The sequence below is a fragment of the Anser brachyrhynchus genome (assembly GCF_964034855.1).
Source record: "Anser brachyrhynchus genome assembly, chromosome: 4".
Classification (NCBI taxonomy): Eukaryota; Metazoa; Chordata; class Aves; order Anseriformes; family Anatidae; genus Anser; species Anser brachyrhynchus.
The window spans coordinates 30,653,856-30,676,879 of NC_137698.1; the positions used below are offsets into that span (position 1 = coordinate 30,653,856).

Genomic DNA, 23,024 nt, shown 5'->3' on the forward strand with positions numbered 1-23,024 from the left:
GACAACAGCACGTTTATAGCTCAAAAAGAAGGCAGTCAGATATTGAAAAGAAATGCCAGCTGTGCTTATTCATCAAAATAATAATCGTGTTTAATGGTACATGGGACTTCTACAATAGAAAAAAATTTCCAGAATACTAAGCCTCTTGAAAAGAAACACTCAATAAAGAAGTCTCTCAACAAAATGCATATTTTCCTAGAAGCAAACACATGCTTCCTTCTACAGTCCAGCAACAAAACACAGGGTGCTCTACTCCACAATGCCATCTTGAATTTTATAGAATTTCAGCTACTTTTAAAGATAGCAGAAAATGAAGCCATTATCTTGATTCAGTAGACCATTGAAAAAGTGACAAACTTATTTTCTTGGTCATTAACCTGATCCATAGGCACAGTTTTTCCTTAAAGTCTCAAGGGGGGAGGGAGGAGAGAACAGAATCATCTCAGTGATTGAAAAACAGAATAAAAAGTAAAATAAAAGTGGAGATTAGGAAGTCACTTTTTTGATATTCTAACTAAAATCACAGAAATATTCCCTTTTTTTCTTGCAGATGCTCATTCCCCCTTTGCTTGCAGCCATTAGTTTTACTCTAGAACGCGCTACTACATTGTTTTTGCCAGCACATTTTCTAGCCTTACAGAAAACACCAATTTCAGCTGAAAATGCATATACACTCCCCCCCCAACAGTTTCCTCTTCTCCTGTTGCTGTCTGTAAGCATCAGCTTTAAACTTCTGCACTTTGTTAGTCACTGCTGCCATCCAAAAGTTTCAGGCTTTAGCAAAAACAGTAGAAAGATAAAGTAGCATTTTGGGACATCCTGTTCTACTCTTCCCAACAACTTGTTTGGATTTTAACCCTCAGCACAACATAACAGGTAACCAACATATTAAAGACAGAAGGCACGTGCTGAATTACTGCAGAGAAAACTCTAGATTTCTGTTCCCAGAAGCACACTACGTCTCGCAACAAATAAATATGTCATTGCTGTTTCACTCAGATTCCTACAACACCACGTTTGTCAGAGCACAGTGCACCGCACATGCATGCTGCCTTTGACCAAAGAACACAAAGCCCTTCACGCTATAAACAAACCATAAACTTTATTAAGGATTGCATGCAAGAAGACAAGTAAACTAAGGCCAAAAAAAGGAAAGAGAACATTTTAAGTGTTGCAGGTCTCTCCCCAGACACAACATACCAGCTAAACCCCATGACTTTCACCCTACTACTGAAAACACGTTATCAGTGTGGAACTCACGTAACCAGTGAAAAGGAGGAATCAACCTCTTGTGGCTGCCCACTACTTTATACACTCCAGGAATGTCCAGCTCTGTCTGTGGCAGGACATCCATCCCAGTGATTGCACGCTACCTGTTACAGAGCCCCGCTTGGGTAACTACACGTAGGCACACGAAGGTGCGATGACATGCAACTTCGAGGATACTGGATCCTACCGGGATACTAGAGCACTGCCAATCCCACTGTTTCAATTCAGAAGACTGATATCAAAGTAAGTTTTTATCAAAATTATTTTGTCAGAGCTTGGCACAAAAGCAAAAATCAAAGACCAAACAGTGACGCTCCTTTGCTCAAAACCCCCAGGTGCAGTAACCAGCCACTGCATGGAGGAAGCCACCACGACCTACACAGGTTGAACAGCCTGCAGCCAAGCGGGTAAGCACATCTTCATGGTTCTGTGCCCAAACTAATAGGTTCTGCAGTCAAGAACCCCTTTGAAAGTGAGAAGCAGATCCAGCCAGCTCAGTGGCAGAGCCACACAAAGACGGTCACTGCTCTGCATCTGCACGTCAGCCGGCTTGAGGGGTGCTGGGTATGGCAAAGAAAGAGCAGCAAACAAAGCTTGTGGAAGGGCTGACATTATCTTCACAATAGCAGCTCTGTTTTAGTAACTGCTGCTAGGTACTTTTCTCTCCAGATTTTGATGCTAGACCAGACTTACCATATAAAATGAGTTAGAGTGCGTGTTTGGTGATAAATCTAGGTAGTCAACAGGAACACTCGCTAGGTGAAGTAAAATGTAGAAAGCCCTCATTAGCTGATTTCAAAGGACTAGGGATTTGACAAATTTACTTCTTTCCTTACTGTACTGTGAACTAAGACTATGAATATTTAATTTCATTAGGAAACTTAAGGTTAAACCACATTTTTTGTGTTTAAAATGCACTAGATCATTTTATACCATATGCACTTCACATTTGGCTGCATCATATTCCTTAAATCATTTCAAATCAAAATTGTCTTATTACATAAAGATAAAATCATCCTACCTAAGCCTTATTAATTTCAACTCCTAAGAACCTAAGAATAGCTCATCTGTAGCTAAATAAGTGATGCACCTGAGAGAACCCCAGTTACGGTCATAATAATTTCACCAAAGAAAGCTAAAGCAGTTTAAAGTTACCTTTGTGATGGTGGCTGTCATTAGGGGATGCAGAGGTTAACAGTAATTTAGACAGCCAGAAGGCTGTTGAGTTAGGATATTGCTGCCCCACCTAAATTCCCCAAAGAACCTTGTTTTGCAGCAGTTCTTCCAACACTTCTTTCCTGCTACCACGTAAGTTCTGACTTGAGGCCCCCTGAGTGCTAAACTTCACAGATGCTTTCCTCAGTACCTGTCCTGGAGGCAATTTCACTTCTGGAGTCCTTTTATATCACAGTTACTTTTATTTCCCATAAAGCTACTAGATGCATGATGTGAATACAAATCTACATTAAAAAAAACTTAAAGACATACCAACCAATTTTATTTACAGGCATCTACAGTAAATCTCAGCATAGCAATTTTGAAAGTGGGTGATAAAAAAGCCTCTTAAAAAGGTAAATATTCTCCCCAAGCAACTACTCCCTAACTATAATATTCCCCAAAACAACTGACAAAACATGTCTAATTTGCTGCTTGACTATTCGAAAGCATGATCTCCAAATAAATTCATTATGATTAAATTTTTTATATATATATATATATATAGAAAGCAGGTGCCTTAATCCACAGAATTTCCATTTCAATGGAAGTTTCATTTCCATTCTCACGCCTTCTAAAATTAAGCTTACACCGACTGTGCGTGCCAGTTCCTTTCTCCATAAGTATACCTTACTATGTACGCTTTTTATATTGAAGACATACACCTCAACAAACGACTGATGTGTACACACAGTTTACAGTGTGCTGGTTAACAGAAGACAAATTTCAAGTGAAAGCTAAAGCTTTCTGTGCTTCCCAAGTTTACATTTTAATTTTTCATTAAAAAGCCTTTACAATTATGAAACTACAATTAATGCAAATATGCCAGTGACTAACAGCAAAATAAGAATAATTTAAGATCACCCTTCAAATTTATTAGGTTTACTAATTAAAAGATAAAAGGCACCTCCATTAACTGAAACATCCAAAGCTAAACATACCACATTAGTTTTCATAAGGACTTACATGTACAGACAGCCAAGAACCCGTGGGTATTTAGGGTGACTTGTTCTGCCTGCCTGTCCTTTCTACTGCTACCATGACACTGGAGAACAAAGCAGTTTTCTCCAGACCTGACCCCTCCATTCCCCAGGTCCCCAGACGGCCTCGCACGCACACCGATGCTCCTTCTGATGTTCTCGGGAAGGGCGGCAGCTACCAGGCAGGATGTATTCCCGCATCCACAGCCAGCACCGTCCCCTCACTCTGGGCCTCCACATTCCTGGTTTCACGTCAGCCTAGTTCCCAAATGGAAAGTTATTTCTTGGCACTGGAATGTAAACATGTTCATCAAAAGTGATGTAAAATCCGAAGAAAACTCCACTGACTACGAACACCAAGAGAAGGATTCTGAGCTACAAACCCTTTTTCCCTTTCTTTCTGAGACCAAAGACTGGTCAGAAGAAAAACCCAGTTTGACTACTAACAACTATTTTTGAAAAAGGACATATAAAACTTTCATTTTTTCCCCTATCATGTAAGCTTTTTTACATATACATGTATTCATTGCCTTGTATCAGCTTACAGTAATAATTAATTCATGTATGAATTACCTGTGCTAGTAAAACAACATCTAAGTTTCACAAAGAAAGCTCCACAAATTATGGTGGTCATCTATACGGTCCACTATGTCAACTTCGGCCACGATGTGCTTCAGCACATTTTTAAGTGCAAAACACTGTTATAGTTTCATGTTTTCCCTCCTGCCAGCGCCACGACCTCACCGAGACCAGCAGCTGCTCGCTGCCACCCATCAGCTGCTCTCCGGTGATGCAGACGCCAACACGGACAGGGTGGCTGAGCTGACAAATCCCAAGGTCAAAGCCCGATGTAATAACATTCGACTCACAAAGCCAAAAGGTTTGATTCGGTTCTAAATTCACACTAAATTCCTGGATGAAATATTGTAGAGCAGCATTTATTTGATGTCTAGAAGGGGAAAAAAAATGGGGACTCCATTTTCTATCTGTCACTTAGCAAGATAGTAAGGGATTCAGACAAGTTCTCCCATCTTCCCCTCCTCCCCCCCCCCCAAATTAAAACCACTACTTCTAGTTTTTATTTGTCCAGAATTTAAAAATCGGCCCCCTTTTAATAGCTTATTCAAACCTCCCTAGGTTTAGCTGGGTTTCACACATCAGCACGTTAGATGAGATGAAACCCAGACTGTTCTTCCACCCAATTCTCCCTTGCCAAGGATGAAGAGGTGGAAAAAAAGTTATGATTTAGAAGGGCATATACAGGCACAAGTCATCCCTAGGGGAGCACTTAAGTGTTCTGAAGGAAACTAAATTTGGCATGGCCAGCTTCTGACCCCTTGGAAAAGAGGCAGAGCCCTTCATGCATGCAGAGCAGCTCTGGGAGCAGCACTCTGCGGGCAGGGAAGGCAGCACTGGGCTTCCCCACAGTTACAGCTGCACACTGGAAGCCATGAAAGCACGGATTTGTCAACTGAAAGACAGATACGATCGTTATCTTATCATTTGAACTCCTGTATAATATAGGCTGACTTCTCCAATTCTCACTGCAATTAGTGCCCGTCTTTTAGAAGTAAGCAAGTATGCAAAAGTGAAGTCCCAAATTGCTCTTGTGTTAAATATTATTTTAAAGTGTGACAGTCATATGCATATCAAAATCAACAGATTCACAGATTGATAACAGATTCAGTTATTATTACATTTATGGCTCTTTTTCAGCAGGTTCAAATACCTTCTTTACAGAAATGCTTTCCAGCTGAAAGGGAAATTGAGATGTTGGCAACTGCAATGAGCTGAAAAGGCATTTGCAGACCTGTCACTGTTTTCAAATCCTGCAGACATAAGCTCACTATACACTACGGATAAGGATGATTAGACTTCTCCAGTGTCATGTGATAACTCCGATGTTTACAGTCTCAGATGCCACAGCTCCTGTATCAGGGAAGGGACTCGCTATGCCACAGCTAAGTACATGCCACTTCACAGTACCTGGGGTGCTCAGAAGAAAGGAAAAAAGCCTCAAACATCACTGCAGCTCGTTGCTCTGTCTGAGACCCAGATTACCAGCCGTCTGTGTGGTGGCAGAGGAATTGTGATATCAAGGTAAGCAACCCTGGTGCTGCAGCAGCGGGGTGTCAAGCAGGGACGAACCCAGCCAGTCCTACAGAGGGTGCCTGACAGTAGTCAGGCGGTGTGAAGTACGCCGATGTAGGACATTTAAAGCATGTTAATGCTTTAAATAATTCCCAGTGAAACTGAGTGAAGATTAATTTGAACAAGCTGAAAATTTTACTGACTTTCTTTAGTATTCTGAATATGTTTAGTCAACGTCCTTGCAGATGACAGACTTTACCTACATAATAGAGTAACAGTTATTTATTTCTTATGCACATACAACCCAGATCAGAGGTAGCATTAACCTGGTAAAGTACAGCTGACTACTGAGAGCACTTCAAAAGAAGTTCCTGAAAACCCACAGGGAATAAGTGGAAATTAGATAGATCCTGAAGGTTTGCTTCCAGGGAAAAAGCTCTTCAGTCAATCCCCAAACATACGCCTTAAGATGAATTTCATATAATTTAGTACAGATTATTATTTTTAAAAGCATGCCTAGTTTTAAAATCCTACCCAGTTATTAGATTGAGTATGGTTGTGATTTCAAATCACAAATTTTGAATTTGTTGCTTTTCACTTTAGCTTTCTATAATGCTACCTTAAAACTAAAGTTAAGCTGAAACGGTTAAAAATCCAATCTGAAATTCCCTGAAGTGCTACAAAGAATCCTACATTGTTTCACAGATTTGCTGTAGATGATGGTAGATGTTCAGGGCCTTTATAGCAGCAGGTGATCACAAATACTTCTCAGACTGCGATACCACTTAGGGTTCTTTTTATGACCCTTTCATATACACACTAACAAGAGAGGGGCATTTATGAGATTTCTCTGTGATATTCAGTATCTGTACTTGCTGTAGCAGTTCAACTTCGCAGCATCTGTAGTACAGAAAGCGAGAAGGCTGGTACCTCATCAGAGCAGTTAACAGAGAAGTTCTCCCTTTGGAAAAAAAAATCCTTATTTTATTTTTAAATTAGAAGACTCGTATTACTTTGTCTTGGAAAACATTCAAAGATCAGAGGTTTTTTTTTTTAAACCTGATTTTTTTTAATTCTGTAATTTAAAAAAATATATATTTTAATGAATGGTTTGAACAAAGGCTGCTTTGTTTATACCTCATCTTACTTAATGACGTCTGTGTTGCCATGAAGACTGCTGTGACATCACAAGATCTATATAATAGTCTCAAAGAATGAGAAGCCATAGGAGAACATTACTTAAGAGGCAAGACCTTGTCAGAACAGTTTGGCTAATTAACATTCATGAAATTCACTAAAACAGAGAAGTATTTTTCCAGCCTCATACAATGCCTTCAGATGTTCTATACTAAAAGAATAGATTTTTTTTTCCTTACCTTGTAAAATATTTAGTAAGCCATTTAAGTCCCCTTATAGATTTCACAATTAAGGTGCTAGAAACTGTCATCTTTTTAAAAAATAAAAAATGAGCAACTTGACATGCCATTTGGCTCTTCAGTAGTAAAAATAAGACCATACATAGTGACACTTTCCACCCTCACTTATATGCCTAATTCATTCAATACAATCAATTCATTCACATGGAGAGCTAAATGCATGACCTCAATAACTAGTTTCCATAAATCTTATTAGTACAACGCAGATGCATTCAAGATATCTTTGTAATAGGTGACCTGTAACTGTAAATGAATAAACAAGCTAAAAAATAAAACAAAAGTGACAATTTTGTTGTAGTTATTTAGATTACAATTCGAAAATAAATTATTGCTCATTTAGCACTTTATATTATGTCTAGTGTGCCTGCATTTATTTTTGGCAGCATTTGAAACTTAGCATTACCTCAGAATGAAAACTCTCAGGCATTTCAAAGTCTTCTATGGTACTAAATAACATTTTGTTAAAATCACTATTTGTAGAAGAATTATGGTAGAAGGATCATGCTAATAATCTAAATACTCTTATTGATTCCTTCCAGCTTTCTGTTGCTACAGTCCTGCAAATATCCAAGTCTTTCATCTTATCAAGTTTATTCTCCAAAGACAAATATATAGAATTATAGATCACCTATTTGAGCTCCAAATGAATCAAAGAAAAGGCTCTTACCCATACATACCCCAACAGCCACAGCCATCCTGTAACATATTCATGTTGGACTTCCATCAAGAGTTTTCTTGGATGTTTCATAAAATATACTTAGGTATATTTACCTATATATTATATCTGTGTATACATGAAAATATATACAAGTGTATCTAAAAATCTACCTAACTAAATTCCTAACAAGTGAGTCTTGCACTTGTAAGCACAACAGGAATTCCAAGGTACCCCTTGACTTTTCCACAGAGTACACAAAATAGTCTTCCATTCTGTAGGTGGTGCTTTTTTTTTTTTTTTTTTTTTTACTATATAACAACCGTTCAGTAGTAATAAATTATGTCTAATTTCAGGATTTAAAAAGGACCTCTCTAGCTTGTGAGTGTTGCTGTAAAAACCTCACTGTGCTCCTGAAGACGGTCTTTTTCCCACCATAGCATACCTAGGCCAGCATCATTGCCTTCCTGCTCTCCATTACACTTAGTTCCCTCTCTCCAAGCAGTATCCAGCTCCCTCTTTGGCATTTTCCATGCTGTTTCTACACAGTTCACTTTGTCATTCCTTTTGGGCAAGCAATGACCAGACAACTTCTCAGTTCATTATACCCTTTTACCTTGCCCAGAGACCCTGATAGCACATAAAACATCAGGTCTCTTTTACCCGCAGAATGCAGCCTTCTTAAGCAACTGAATGCTTTGATATTTTGAAGGTTTGTATTTAAACTCAAAACTTTAAGTAGTAGTTATCATTAGGAAGGGATTGCAAAGTAGGTCACCTCACCAGCTGCAATAGAAGTTATGAAAAAGCAAGAGTTTTCTTCTGAAAGATCTAATTAGAAACATACACAGTAGCAAACACCCAGGTATGGCAGTCTACATTTCAACACATTTCAGAAAACAGGCATCAACCAAAGCCCACCTAAATTTTTCTACAATGAGAATGTGTCCCTGTCTTCAAGAAAAACAAATTCTCAATGGAATGAACGTTTTCTCCATTTATCCTATAGAGCATTCTAAAACGTTCCCAATAAAAAAGAAAAAAATCACAATTTCAGCATAGTTTTCAAACAGTGAATAGCCAAAATTTTAACTGCAACTTTTCAACATTTAACAAATGGGAGGTGTGAGTTGGTATTGTTCACAAAGGAAATGTATCTGTGATATCTACTATCAGATATCTTCAGGATTCTCTCCTTTCCTATGCTTTCCTCCTGCCAAAAGACTATTCCCAGTCTGTTAGCACCTCTGTTTCTTTCATTTATTTTTTTCCTTAAAATCCTTTCACTTACTGCATACATGCTTATACAGAAAAATTCTATTATCCATGTAGTCTCAGATCGTTTTTCTTCATCTTTGACTATAAAACCATACTGAACACTTAGACTGTGTTTACTCTATACAGACAGTCCAAAAATAACAAATTTGTTCACTGACAGGGGACTCACTATAAAAGCAGTTGTTTAGATTTACACTATTATATAATTTGCTTTTATGCTCCATGTTACAAATTCCTAAGTGTCTTATTATTAGCATCAATACATTTAACTTTTTAGTATTTTTACAGTTGAGGTCTCACCAAGGAAGACTGACATAACTGACATGAAAAAAAGCACAACATCAGGAAAGTCTGGTCTGATTTTTATTTTTTTTTTTAAATGCAGGAACAGTGGCAAGAAATGCCACCTTGACTTATGATTATAGTGTGCGAAGCAATGAAAAAATGGACCAGAACAAGGACTCTTGAATCTATAAGTTGTATATAATCATCAGTTAATGGTGTCTTTCCTACAGAAAGTACTTGAAGTTGTTCTGATCATTCCACTAATGCACGTGAGCATCAGCAGATGATCCGGAACCTCTCGAGTCCATCATTCAGGTCTTTTGTACGGAAAGAGACAAATCTGTGGCTCTAGGATATACACCCAGAAACTAGTAGAAAGCCATTTGTCAGATCATGAGGGCTTCTGAAGTTTGCTTCTCTCATAGCACTCTTTCCACCCATGAAAACCCACTACGCCTTAACAGGAATCAGAAGTAGTCGGGCTCCCTTAAAAGTTATTCAGGTCATTTGCTTTTGTTACCTTCTCCTCTCCTTATTAGAAACTTGGAAGAAAGCCTGGTAGCACTAACCCCACTACACTGACTTTCTATTTTTATTTTCAAAGGATGCCAACGTAACAGATTAAGTCCCTTAACATTTTTTATCAGTTGTGCGAGAACAGAACTCCAGTAGCATTGAAATAATTGTTTTGACAGGAACAAGGCCAGACACCACCCAATCTCATCATTTTGGAACTGTCTCCTCTGCTATTTCCCAACACCTCAGATACCGGCAGCACACTTGGAAAGTGACCAATTTCAAGCCTCAATGAGCTCTAAATTATTCAGCAGAACAGGAGACGGGTGGGATAAAGCAAAACGTACGTAATACCAAACTCATTTAGCTGTAAAAAACATTAAGTATTCACAATTTTAAAATCTGCAAACAGGAAGGATAGTTTTAAATGACATTGCCGGTACAAGTAGCACATGCCCTGCATCGCAACGTTGCTGAAGCAGCATATGACAGGAGAATACAAGACCCAGAGAAGTTCACGGCTCAGCTAATTCAGATATGACCAGAGTTGACCGTTTAGTTGGTCTAAAGGAGGAGGCCAGACTGAGACAGCTTGACAGCCTTCCCAAATGCCCTCCCTGCTAGCTGGCCCTCAGAGAGCTGAGCTCAGGGACAGGCCCTTGGCAGCTCCAGCCCCTCCGGCACCACAGGAGGAAGACAGCAATGCCACCCATCAGCGAGCTCCGGGCTTTACTGGCACCATGATACCAGCTGGAGACAAACATCCAAGGTAGATGGCCAGCCCAGGCATTCCCAATGAAGTGTTTCTTCTTGCACCCAAGCTTTGTTATTCTCCAGGAGTTTGAGTCCCAAAGTAATTACAGTCAAATGCGCTGCGATTTAATTCTGTGTTTTCAACAGTAAACATCATCATCCAAAAGGACATACACAGACTTTTAGGTTGATGCAGATGGTACAAAACAGTTGTTCATATAAAATCCATTGTGAGTAATTCATGGTAGACATACACTCATCCATAAATAGACATCTCCACTACGACTTCCAACTTTTCTTCAATTTATGAACTCAGTCTGCCCTGGATGAACCCATGAGATCAATCTCCTCCACATCCCAATTTCAGTTGATGGACTGAAATGTTGAACCTAGTCATTCAAACCAGGCAGAAAACACAGCACTGGCTGTCAGCCCACACCAATACCTTCCCACCAGCCTTTCTGGTAAGTCACGAGCATGGCTTCAGAGCAGCATTAGCTGGATACAGAAATAACAAAGCAACAGGCAGGTTACAGGAAAATCTAGCAGCACTAACTAGCAGAAAATATAGTTTAATATAAATCAAACTAAGTCCAAATCACTCATTTTCAAGTAATTTCCTAAATAGATTCGAAAGCATAACCTGGGCTGCTATCTTTCGTTATAAAGTTCCAATGCATGCTCTTTGTGTTTTCACTGTGCTGCTGTAAAATGCTTAGCCATAAGCAAAACTCAGAAACAGGAAAAAGCTCAACAAGCTCCACACAGCCCTGTATCAACTCCCTGCATAGGTTAGACTACTGAAACAGCAGCTGCCAGAAGTACAACTCCCTCAAATCTTTTTTATTTCCTTCCTTCAAAAACCGTCTCCTGCTCAGGGCAAAATCATCTCTTTAGTTAAATTCAAAAAGTATCTTGGTTTAAGTATTTGTGTACACTGGTCACTGTCTTTCAGACAAATCACCGGTTTCATTCCAAGTTCTCATAAGTTGCAGCCAGCAGTAGCCATTATTAATAAACAACGAGTTGCAAATACGTTAGTACAAAGATATTAGTATACACATACTACCAAAGTGTTGATCTTTATTATTTGGGCAAGAGTACTTAAATATTAAAATTGTGCTCTTTGCAATTAACTTTTTCTTCCATTTGAAAGATGGTCACAAACAAAACAGAAGCCTAAAAAGCCACCTTATACTTCTTGAAAGAATGACAAGAAAGTGAACTTTAAAGTTATATTCTCTACCTAAGAAAGGAGAGATGCAGACAAAAAATACCAACATTTTTAATGGTTATTTTTTCATAATAGAAAAAAGAAACATTTCCAGGTCCATGCCTGTTTAGTTGTCAAGTAAGTTTTATAAGTACTATCGCCTCCAACAGTTATATTTCCACTGACTAATAAAGCTATTTAACAAGTCATAAGGCTCATATTTGATTTTTTTTAAATAAACCTATCAAATGCAATAAAGTTAAAAACATGTTTCACTACTGCCAGCCTGAAGTAGAAGAGGTAAGCAAGCATGCAACACAAACCATTCATAACGTAAAGTGATAAGCACTTCTGAAAAAATTGAATTTTGCTATTGCTTTAAACAGATTCAAGGCAAGTCCGTAATTTCTTCATCAGCTCTCCAGTAGAACTGGATGCTGTATTCAATTTTCAAGTTGTTTTACTATAGGAAAGACTAGAGGGCTAAATCATCCATATTTAAATAGATATATCCTTTTTAATTTTGGAGAGAGAAAAAAACATGTTTTCTCAACTGCAAAACTTAATATTTTAATTAGAAGAAAGAGATTAAATAATTGCTCCTATGTGTGACTGGTAAAGTTGCTAAAAGCAGCACAGCTTTCCATTGCCTTATGTTAAAGGGTGAGAGGAGAACAGGGTAGCTGTGGCAGTAAGAAAGGAAAAGAAGAAGCTACAGCAACTGAAGAGTGGGGACTTGAGTCTCTGAAGGCCTCTGGGAGAGAGGCAGAAAAACCCAAGCACCAAAGCATTTCCCTAAGAAAAATCTGTCTAGCAATTCTGTGGGTGTTTTTTTTTTTTGCTGCTAAGAGTCAGCCATGTCCTCCAGCTGTGGAGGCCATGGGGAAGCACGAGGCTAGCTTTGGGAGATCTAGGAGACACGTTTGTAGTGCAGTTCCAAACCAAAAAGATGAAGAACCGTGGTAAAATTTCCACTAGAAGCAAAGTCCTGGAACAAAAACTACACGGGAAGTCTGAGCAGCTGAGCAAGTGTGATGAGAGCGTGGAGCTGACCTAAGGATGCTGGAGGCAATTCCAAAGGTATTTTGAGGGACTGTCACGTTACTGCCGACAGTGACCACGTGAAGACACAGGAAAGCCAGGACAACCTTCAGGGAACTGTAATTTCTGCTCATTTATTTTTTGGACTTAATACATAAACCTCATTCTACTATGTGAAATGCTTCAGGGCACGGAAGCTCAGGGAAAGTGGTGAAAGGAAAAAGTGCCAATTCATGATAGTTTGGTGGTCGTGGTGAGAGGGGTTAGTTAAGGAATGTTTAATTTAACTAATATTTGCTTGGTATGTTTAATTTAAAAAGTGAATAAAAGTGGTATGAAAAATTATAATAGCAAAATATGCAGGGAATGTCTTCCTCACATGAAGCTGTCAAAATAAAATTCACTGTTGCAATGTACAGAAATTAAATAGGAGAACAAGATTAAGCTTTACTTTATTTAACCACAAGTATGGCAGCTTAATTGTTAAGGTCAAAATTCTTTAGAGCTCCGAATTGTATGTTTTCCCAAAATAAGGCATTAACTGAATGAAATCCAGCCCTTATGAACACAATTTGCTAGCTTGGCATTGAAATAAATACAGCTAAAGCTATATTACAATAGGCAAATAAAGCGATTTACTTGTAACTGTTTTCACAAAACAGACATTGTTTAGACATGAAAATTCCCAAAACAAATTACTCAGTTCAGGACGTCATGTATTCCATCTTGAACAACTTAAAAAGAAAAAAAAAGCCTCTAAATTAAAGACTTGTCAAGAAGCTAGTTGCAAGTAGTTTTATAAGTCACCCAGTAAATTATATAACTTCAACAAAATTGGCAGCTGTGCTGCTCTTTTTAAACTGTTTCAACTAGCAGCTATTTGACTGCATAAAGTACATTACAAAGCTGGTTATTTTTGGAGTGCTGTATTATTCTTTGTGCTGTGAACAGGAAAGCAAAGGGATGGTCATTTCTTATGATTTTAGGCTGCTTGAATTTTTTTCTATGTATTTATTTTTAAGATACTCTTCTTCCCAGCTACAAGTTATCTGTTTGCAAGCCCTAGTCATCACCTCCCTCTCCCCAAAGAATTCTGTGCGCTATTTACACTGGACTTGGAAACGATATGGAGGAAAAAAAATAAGGTTAACTGACACAAAATGCATGAAAAATATATAAAACAGTATTTCCAGTGTTATCTGCCAATGAGCCTTGGGATGCTATATCTGAAATTAATGCAGTTATATTAGCTAACAGAGGCCCCAGATGTAAATAAGGTGCTGAGCACGTGCAGTTCAATGCACTGAAGTACTTTAAGTTTCAGCTATAGATCTGAAGACAGCACTTCATCCTGTTCCTTACAGGCTGAAATGCCAACAGCCTTGAAGTTAAGAGCAGGATGGGATTCAGCACAGGACTGAGAAAACACCTCCGTGATTTTAGGCCGATGTATTTGCTAGGGCTATCTGAATTATCCTAACCAGGCACTACTTTCACTCTGGCTCGTACAGACACATGTTAAGAATAAAATCCAACCAAACATGGCATGTTCTCTTGATAGTCTGCTCATTGAAGATGGGGCGGGGGGCCACTTTTTATTTATTTTACATTTCATCAGCTACTGCCCACCCATCATTCAGCAAGGACTGAGCTTGACCAAACCATCAGAACGGGTCCTGCTGGTGTAGGGCTCCTGTACATCTCCAGGCTTCTGACCTCAGCGCTCCCTGAGTAAGTCATTAGCAGCAAAGCTTTTTCTTCAAAAAACAGCCTGCTATCAAGGCTTAAATGCTGCTTCTGAAGAGGCAGGAAAGGTATCTGTGGCCGGTCCTTAAAAGACAGGATTAAACGATGCCAGCACAGCCTAAGATGGGCTATGGCATGGGCGGGTTAAGGGGATACCTGCAGTCTGAACAAGCCCTTGGCACCCCCTGAGGTCCTTCCTGGGAGGGAAGGACATGGCCTGAGGAACCCAGGCAAAGGCATTTACTGCAGGAGTGCAGGGCAGGCTGCAGAGATGAGAGGATAATTCTGAAGTAGGAAAAAATTATGGGTTTTGGATGGTAACAGGTTTGGAGATAGGAGGGGCTGGGGGAGAGGGTGTACTGATTAAACTGAGATCTTGGAAAAGAAGTTTAAGGAACGAGAGCTTTCTGAGTCACTCGGATTTAGTGGAGAAGAACATGCTTTCTGCTCCTACACAGCCTCTCCTCAGCTCCATCCTCCTCTCTTACTCACAGCTGCACATGTTGCAAAATTATTTCCTAGCAGCTTTCTCAGCTGACAAAGATGAAAGAGATGAAACTGGAAAAAAACATTAAGTCTAAATAAGAATTTACAGTAAGCTTATTCAAGTGACATTGCTTTGGCCAACCAACACAATATTTATGTCCCTTCCTATTACCTGAGGTCAATAACTCATGAGAACTTGCCGCATTTAACAGAATGTAGCAAATACATGTGTTTTTTTGTTGTTGTTGTTATTGTGGGGTTTTTGTTTTGTTTTGAAAGAGCGGAAAAACACATCAAGACTCCCAAATGACACAATAACCAAAAAGGCTCTTCAAACAGCCATTCCTGTGTATGTGTAGAAGGTCAGTTTAAGTAAGCCGTTATGCAGTAGCTGCCTGTTGCCTACTTTTGACCCTATTCTTTAGATTTCAAAATATTTCCCTACTAGTTCTTTCTCGTCAGCAGCCTTTTGAGAAGGTCTCACCCCCTTTTTACTATAGCACCATAAAATTTGACATTAGCCCGTTCTGCTGTGTACAAACCCCTTTATCTTATACACTAGCACTGCTTTAACAACTACTTCCATACTCATATTTCCTGTATCATTGCTAATGTGTCTCCTGTACCCAATCCCAATAACTGAGCAGCTTACTATTTCCTTAAGAGCAATTCACTACACATATAAGTAAAGCTGAACAACTTACTTTTCTTCTCAAGCCTTTGCTTTAAAAAACTAAAAATCATTTATGACCCACCAATATTCCAAGTCAGAAATTTAACCTGATTTAAGCCCTCTCTCACTTTCCCCAACTTTCTTCTTCACGGATAGGTCCAAGGCCCAGATACTGCAGCTTACTCATTCACAATGTAAAAAAGCTTTGTACTGAATTTAAACAAGGCCCTCATCTATCCTCTTAATAACCATAACCTCTCTGCCAAGCAAATCCTCTTACTAGAATGACTGTTTTTGCTCTCCAGTCATACTTTATCTCACATCGTTAAATTCAAGCTTCTTAATTTTCCTTTCATGGACTTGTTATGCTATCTTTGTTAATTAACAAATCATCTCTCTTGGATTTGCTTCCCAAGATACCAGCTTTGGCAGCTATTTGACTCCATCCACAATTATAAAACTCTGTAATGCCACATTCCATACTTGAAATTCACCAATATGAAATCTCTGATTTAGACTCAGACACTGTCCCAGATAACATTTCTCCATTTGTCCAGGCAAGCAATCCTTGAATGCTTTTCTTAGACAGGATCTGCACTTTTCTGTTCATTCTCCCAGGAAGAATCACAAGCTCATTGTTTATCTTATAAAATTTCACCTCTTATCGAATCTCAAAAAATGCCTGAAGCACAAGTACTGCTGCATTTCAAAGGAACAGAGGATTCCTGTGACAGACTATATGCAACCACCCTAAATTAATTCAGATATCATGTATCCCTTCTCCTGGCATCTAAAGGTAGCACTTTCTGCCAGCTTTTTTTTTTCTTTAGAGATGACATATGGGACAATTTTCTTCCATCTGCCACCAGCAGGGATCCTATAATCTGTTGTTGTGCTATTTTTTACAATAACCAATTTTGCACCTTTAGCATATACTGTGCTGTTTGATGGCATATCAAATATGCCTTTTTATCTGCAATGCCTGTCCTCTTAAATATGGAAGATATTTGCTTACACCAAAAACATACCAATCATCATCAAATGGAAGTCCCAAGACCAGTGTCCTTCTCCCATTGAAAGGCAGATTTGAATATTTAATTGTTCGTATACCAACCAATGATAGCTTTCAATTGGCTTCCCACTGTTTAAAAGCTGTAAGGAAGTTTCCAGGTGTCATTCGCTCATTCTGCCTTTCACAAATTTTACTATGTGTTATTTACTTTAAAGGAACCTTTTATACTAGTTTGAATGAATATGCATATAACCAGCATTTTAAAGTGATTCTGTTCTGCTTCCACTAAAATCCTTGTAGTTTTTCTGCATTTTTTCCATAGCTCATAATATTTTATATTTTTTACTGAAGTGATATAAATTTTGACAGTCTCAAACTTTTCTTTTTCCCCACATAAAATATCACTTTTTATTGCAAATTCATTTACACAAAGCATAACCTTAGAGAAAAGTACCAAAACTGGCAGTAACATGATCTAAGCATATGTTAAAACATGCACTGAAGTCTTGTGCAAAGTAAAGCCTCAGAAAAGCAACATAAATCATAGGATGCACTAGAGCTTAACATCTGATTACGCACAGGAACGGTCTACCCAGTACTTCATTCTGTTTTGGGGGTTTAGGGACAGGGTGGTTTTTTGTTGTTGTTGTTGTATTGTTTTTGTGTTTGTTTTTTACATTAGCAGTCTTTGATGATGCTTTGGGTGTTTGTACAGTGTCAAAAATGATGGGCTTTCAACTCTAGCTGCAGGCGTAAAACTACTACAAGCCAGTAAAGGTAGGAAAAGCACATGTATACTTCTCCGCTTCTATTAAGCATAAAAGTTGCCTTTCAATTCTAAAAATTGTCTACATCTAACATGAGTTTTGTTTAAATGCAGATTATTCATAGCTGACATACCTGCTCCTTGGAAGAAACATAGATTCTTTAATGAAGACTGAACCAGACAGCAAGATATACCAACAGGTACCAATATCATCAGGGCTGCAATAAAGAAGAAGACAGAGTAAGACACTTGATTTAAGCAACTGATAGCACTACCAAATTTCCAGTAGAAAGAACATCACAAAGAGCCAAAAATGCTCAAAATTCCAAAAGAAGATCCTAGTTCAATCATTTACAGAACAATGTCTTCAAACTAGTCCAATTTCTACCTGCAAACACATACATTATTAGAATGCCTCATTCCACATATTTCACTTTTTAAAATGTGTATCTATCCATTTGGTAACGGCACAAAAATCCAATGAAATATAATTGAAAGTTAACAAAAGGAAATCAAGCTACAGTAAATACATGACATTGTATTCTGTTGAATCCACTACTTTCCTCTTGCATCTTTCACTCTATAAATAAATAAGGCCTCCTCCTTTCCCAGTTCTAGAAATCTTCCCTCCTTTTCTCAAGAAATCTGCCCCTCGGCATCATCCTGCCTTTCCACACAGTAAGAGAGTTCCGGAAACATTTGCAGAGGTAAACCTACGTAAGATTTGTAGTCGACCTTATCTACTGCTACTACCAGTTACTTCCCAATTTGTGCTTCTTCGCAGCCCAAGAATAAATTGCTAATAAAAGTTTATTGTCCCTTCTCTCACCAACAAGGGACACAAATGAAGATGTTGTCATGCAGTCCCAGTTCATTCTATCGTAGATTGAGAACTTGCTACTTGAGTAATACAAATTTTTTCTTATAGGCTTAGAAACTTGGATAAGTTCAAGTAATGTTTAGTTAGGAAAACAAAGTAGTTTCTTAAGGTTACTAGAAATAGCTGCAGTAGAAATCTTGTGCCATTTCAACAGCCTGTACTCAGAATGCCTGTACTTTACTTCAGTTTTTGCCACTCCTACCTCTTCTTCCAAAGCAGCTCAGTAATGGCATGCTTGAATCCAATTAGTAACTGTGCTAGTGTTCTTAGCCGAAAACTATGTCCCCAGTGACACTCTAAGAGATGCAGATTACTTAATTAATCTGTAGCACCTTCATTTTTTAAAATTACATGTCTCAAGTCTTTAGCAACAATTAGTTCTAACTTCAAGCAAGAACAGCCCACATCCTTTAATGACGATGACAGCATAGTATTAAAACCCAACCTCAAATGTAAGTAGGCTATGTGCAGTTAGCAGCATGTTTTTTATGTGATGAAACAAGATTTTAAAAGCACCTGCATTGGCAGGGTCCTCAAAACAGGAATGCCATTTCCTTGACACTCACTGTATTGTGCTTTCTAAAGGAAAAGGTGAAGTTAGAAAGAGAAAGGGAGCTGGCCTAAAACAGCCAAAGAGCAAAACGGCGAACTCTAAAATTCAGAAAGTTACTCTATTCCCATTTTACTCTGTGCAATACAACCACGAGTTAAGGGACAAACATCAGAAAGATGGAGAATTAACAGAGGAAATTGAGGACATCGTCTATGTCCAAAAACCCTGGAACTAACAAAGAGGACGCAGCCAACATTTCTTTTTCTATCAGTCTATGACCAAGCTGGCAAAACAAGTACGGCATTTAAGGCTGTGCGGTGCAGCAGTTTGTACCATATCAATGTATTTGCTCTAAAAAGAAGCAAGCAGAGTAAATAGAAACAACAATAAATTTTAAAAGCACCTCAGACAGCGTATTACTCTTACTACTGATTTAACAACATGAATGAACTTGGGTTCAGCAAACAAGTCTTCAAAGTTTTTGTGTTTTTACTGATCTAGAAGTTTACATCAGTAGCTTCTGGCAAGTGAAGCTACACCAGTGCTCCTCTACAGACCTTGTGTATGCACATGCCCCACCTGTACTTCCCTAGAAATGCAACCATACATTCCACCCTGGGTTTGTCCACGGGAAAGCTTCAGTAAAAAGTTGCAGGGCTTTTTACTTGTTTGATACATGAGTTTATCAAACATTAAGTCTGTAAGCAGTTCTACAGGCCAGTCAAAAGTAAATTGGCAAAACACCTCCGCTGAGAACAAGTACCATAGCAAATCATAGAAGATAACAGCCTCTAATGTACCTTGTTCACAGATGACTTCACAGCTCACAGTCAAGAAGCTAATTTAAGAAGAAAAATAGGCACAAAAGCTCTCTGGAAGGCAATGTGTTTTGTTGCTGAATTTACACAAAAGCTTACTGCATAAAAAGATGCAGTACCTAGACTGAAAACACCTGCAGCTGACAAGGGCAGAAACTCATCTAGGTTAAAGAGAGGAAAGTCTTCTCCGGGGAGTGAACACTTACTATCTTCAAAATGCAGACTTCAGGAAATACTACTTTATACTGATGGACAATAGGAAATTAAGCACTCACATGTCATCACAGTTAAGACAACGAACAGTTTTGATTTAGAGAATTGAAGTGTTTCAGCCTGACTTCTTAGAAACGTGCTTCTCATGCTTGTTTCTCATACGGATCTATACTGCCCTCAAACTTGTTACTCCAGAAAAATCACCATTGCACATAGATACAGAGAGCCAGATTAATGCAGAGAAAAGCAGCACTTTAAAAGACAACATAGCTCTTAAAAGCATAAACAAACACCTCAGTAAAATCACACATCCATATGCACACTGCGTCATACCCCCCTCCCTACCCCCCCCCCCCCCCCAAAAAAAAAGTCCTAAACTGACACACATATAACCAGCACTGCTGCTGAACTTCAAGTCTGCTGGGTTGTTTCGTTGTTTGTTTTTTAACGGATGCCATTCTAAATACTAATAATCTGCACCAATCAGCATACTTGAAAGTTTCTAAAATAGTCATTTTCAGCAAAGGCTGCTAGACTGATTTGTTAAACTGGATTTCCCAAGTTCCTGGGAAGTAACTCTATTAGGATTTCAATGATAATTTTTCCACACATATTACAGTGCATTATATTATCACTTAAGTTGGTGAAAGTGTTTTGTGTGTTTTTTTCCTCCTTTTCCTGAAAATTATTTGACTAAGTATAAATGTGTAGTCTGACAAAAAAAGTAAACTCAGCTGGGGTCAGAGACTTTATGACCCTAAGGCAAAAAAAACTATTTGTTTATACTTTTACAGAAAGCCATTTCCAATAATTGAAACAAGAATAAAAGATGCCTTTAAACCAACAGTCAAATATTTCAAATTGTGCAAAACCTTGTAATACACAAGCTTTTCTTTTTCCTTCAAAGGCCAGTGATCGATTTAAATCCCTCTGCCAAACCATCTATTCATAAGGGGCTTTAGCTATCTTTTCTCATTGGGCATCTTTAACTCCAATGAGAATGACAGGCACTGGTTTTCACAAGCATCAGTCAATATGTTCAATATCCAAATCCATCCTTATGCTTCTTTTGAGTCTAACTTCCAGTTATTTAACAAATAGCTATAATGAGTATACATTTAACTGCAGTGGTTTAAGTTTTTCTTACTGGATTGGACAGAGCATGACTTTTCACTCAGTTAATCGTTCAACTCTTTCTTTTTTTTTTGTGCCAATTCACAGGTTTATGCATTGCACTTCCCCTGAAAGGAGCAGTTGTTGCTCCTTCTCATTCATCTGTCACAAGCACCATACTTTGTCCACTTTATATATAATCAAAAAAAGCATACGTTTACTTGACAGATGAGAGTGATGATACTATCTCCTCAAGTTTGATTTTGATTACCTGATTGGTTTTGTTTTCCTTTTGCTTTATGTGCACTTTGATAGCCACTTTTATACTCATATTTGTGAATCTCCAAGCTCTCCTAAGGTACCTGCATCATGTTATGCAAAACAAAACAATTCCACTGTGTTAAACCCTAATTATCTGAACAAACATGTACACACATCTTTAATATTGGTGCACCATAATTGTGGAAGCTTACTACAGAAGATAAATGCATTCGGGATACCTTCCTCAAAAGATACTGTGTGTTCTTATAAGCTTTCAGTGCCAGCCAACAAAACATCATAAATATCTCCAAGACAGTCTTCAAGAACAAGAACACTGATGTATTTTCATTCTCTTCATCGTTACAGTTACTAATGTCTTAATATAGTCTTGAACAAAACATTTAAGAAAACACACATGCCGAAAACACATTCTTTTCCCCAGAACACACATTTCCCTCCAAATTAAGGCACAGACAAATGCAAGACTGATCTACTCCTTTTATATGAAAATATATTTAACTCCTGTGCTCCTCAACACTTGCTGCACTTCACTTGTTTTGAATTAAACCTTAACAAAGCTATTTTGGCAGCCAGCTGTTTTGCTAGAAAGTGCTGTTACACAACCCACGTACAATCTTTTCATTTTAAGGATCCTGTGCTTTTCACTACACTATGCAAACATGAAGTGGCTTTCCATTGAGTTTCCACATTTCTGTGCTGTGCTTGACATTCATCAACAATAACACATCCTACATTCCTCAGGACTTTTATGCCTACAAGGAACTACACAAGAAACTGCAGAGGAGCTACAGTATTGATATACAAAAGCACTTTTTCAAGCCACAGGACGACTCATGCGGATACCATTTTAGCAGATGCAGAACACTTATTTAAAGGCTCTCTCTGCAAACACATTTTACATTTTGTTTTTAAACAAAAGAATAATAATTCTAGAGAAGAAACCTAAGCCTAATTACTGAGCTTTCTTTAACTGATAGAATACTGCCTACCAATGATAGTACACAGAGAAACTGTTTGTCTTCCTGAAGATAGCATCAAAGGGTTGGCAACAAACTATGGTTAAAAGGATTTTGTAGAAAGGACATCTCTGACTGTGTTTGCACGAGTGTGTTAACGGCACTTAGGCACTTCATCCAGCATTGCCCAAAGCAGATCTTTTCAACACTGAGTTTTCTAAAGGTGCCAGTGCTAGCCAACACAACCACCTTTGGTGACACAGCAGCAGTCTGGCACTACAAGACTAGAAGTGCAGTGGAAGATCTACTCCAGCCTGAAAGCAAAGCCCTCCCAACCTGGACAGGCAGGACTTCCACGTAGCTTGGAGTCCCTCCCTCCCTCCCCGCTAGTGAGCGGAAACACCTGAAATCAGGACAGTTATTGGCACATACTGTACATTTCCCAGCAGGTATTCACTGATCTTCTTTTGCAGGCAAGAAATGGCTTCACTTGTTGGCCTTAAACAATGGCATACATTGCTTCAAATATGTACGACTGTGGGGATTTCTTCCTTTTGTTCTAGATTTGGTTGTATTTTTTTGGTGGTTTTTTGTTTGGTTGGTTTTTTTTGTGTGTGGTTTCTCATTTTTCCTTCCAGCTCATCTACTGTTCTGGGTATTCATCTGGATGAAACTCAGAACTGTTCAAGTTACAGCACCTACCAAATGGAGCACAGCTATCCACCTCCCCAAGTTACAGAAAACAAGATTTGTTACTAAGAAAGATGGCACAGGCAGTTTATCCTGCTCAGAAT

The 23,024-nt window shown here is 38.5% G+C and overlaps 1 protein-coding gene across 6 annotated transcripts in view; it reads right to left on the reverse strand.

Annotated features, from left to right (window-relative positions):
• RAPGEF2 (Rap guanine nucleotide exchange factor 2) overlaps positions 1-23,024 on the reverse strand; it is a 183,443-nt gene that overhangs the window by 90,642 nt on the left and 69,777 nt on the right. For all 6 annotated transcript variants that reach the window (XM_080589661.1, XM_080589657.1, XM_080589659.1 and 3 more), the window contains exon 4: positions 17,550-17,633. In XM_080589661.1, the coding sequence (XP_080445787.1) occupies positions 17,550-17,633 (84 nt within the window). The remainder of the gene's footprint in view (positions 1-17,549; positions 17,634-23,024) is intronic.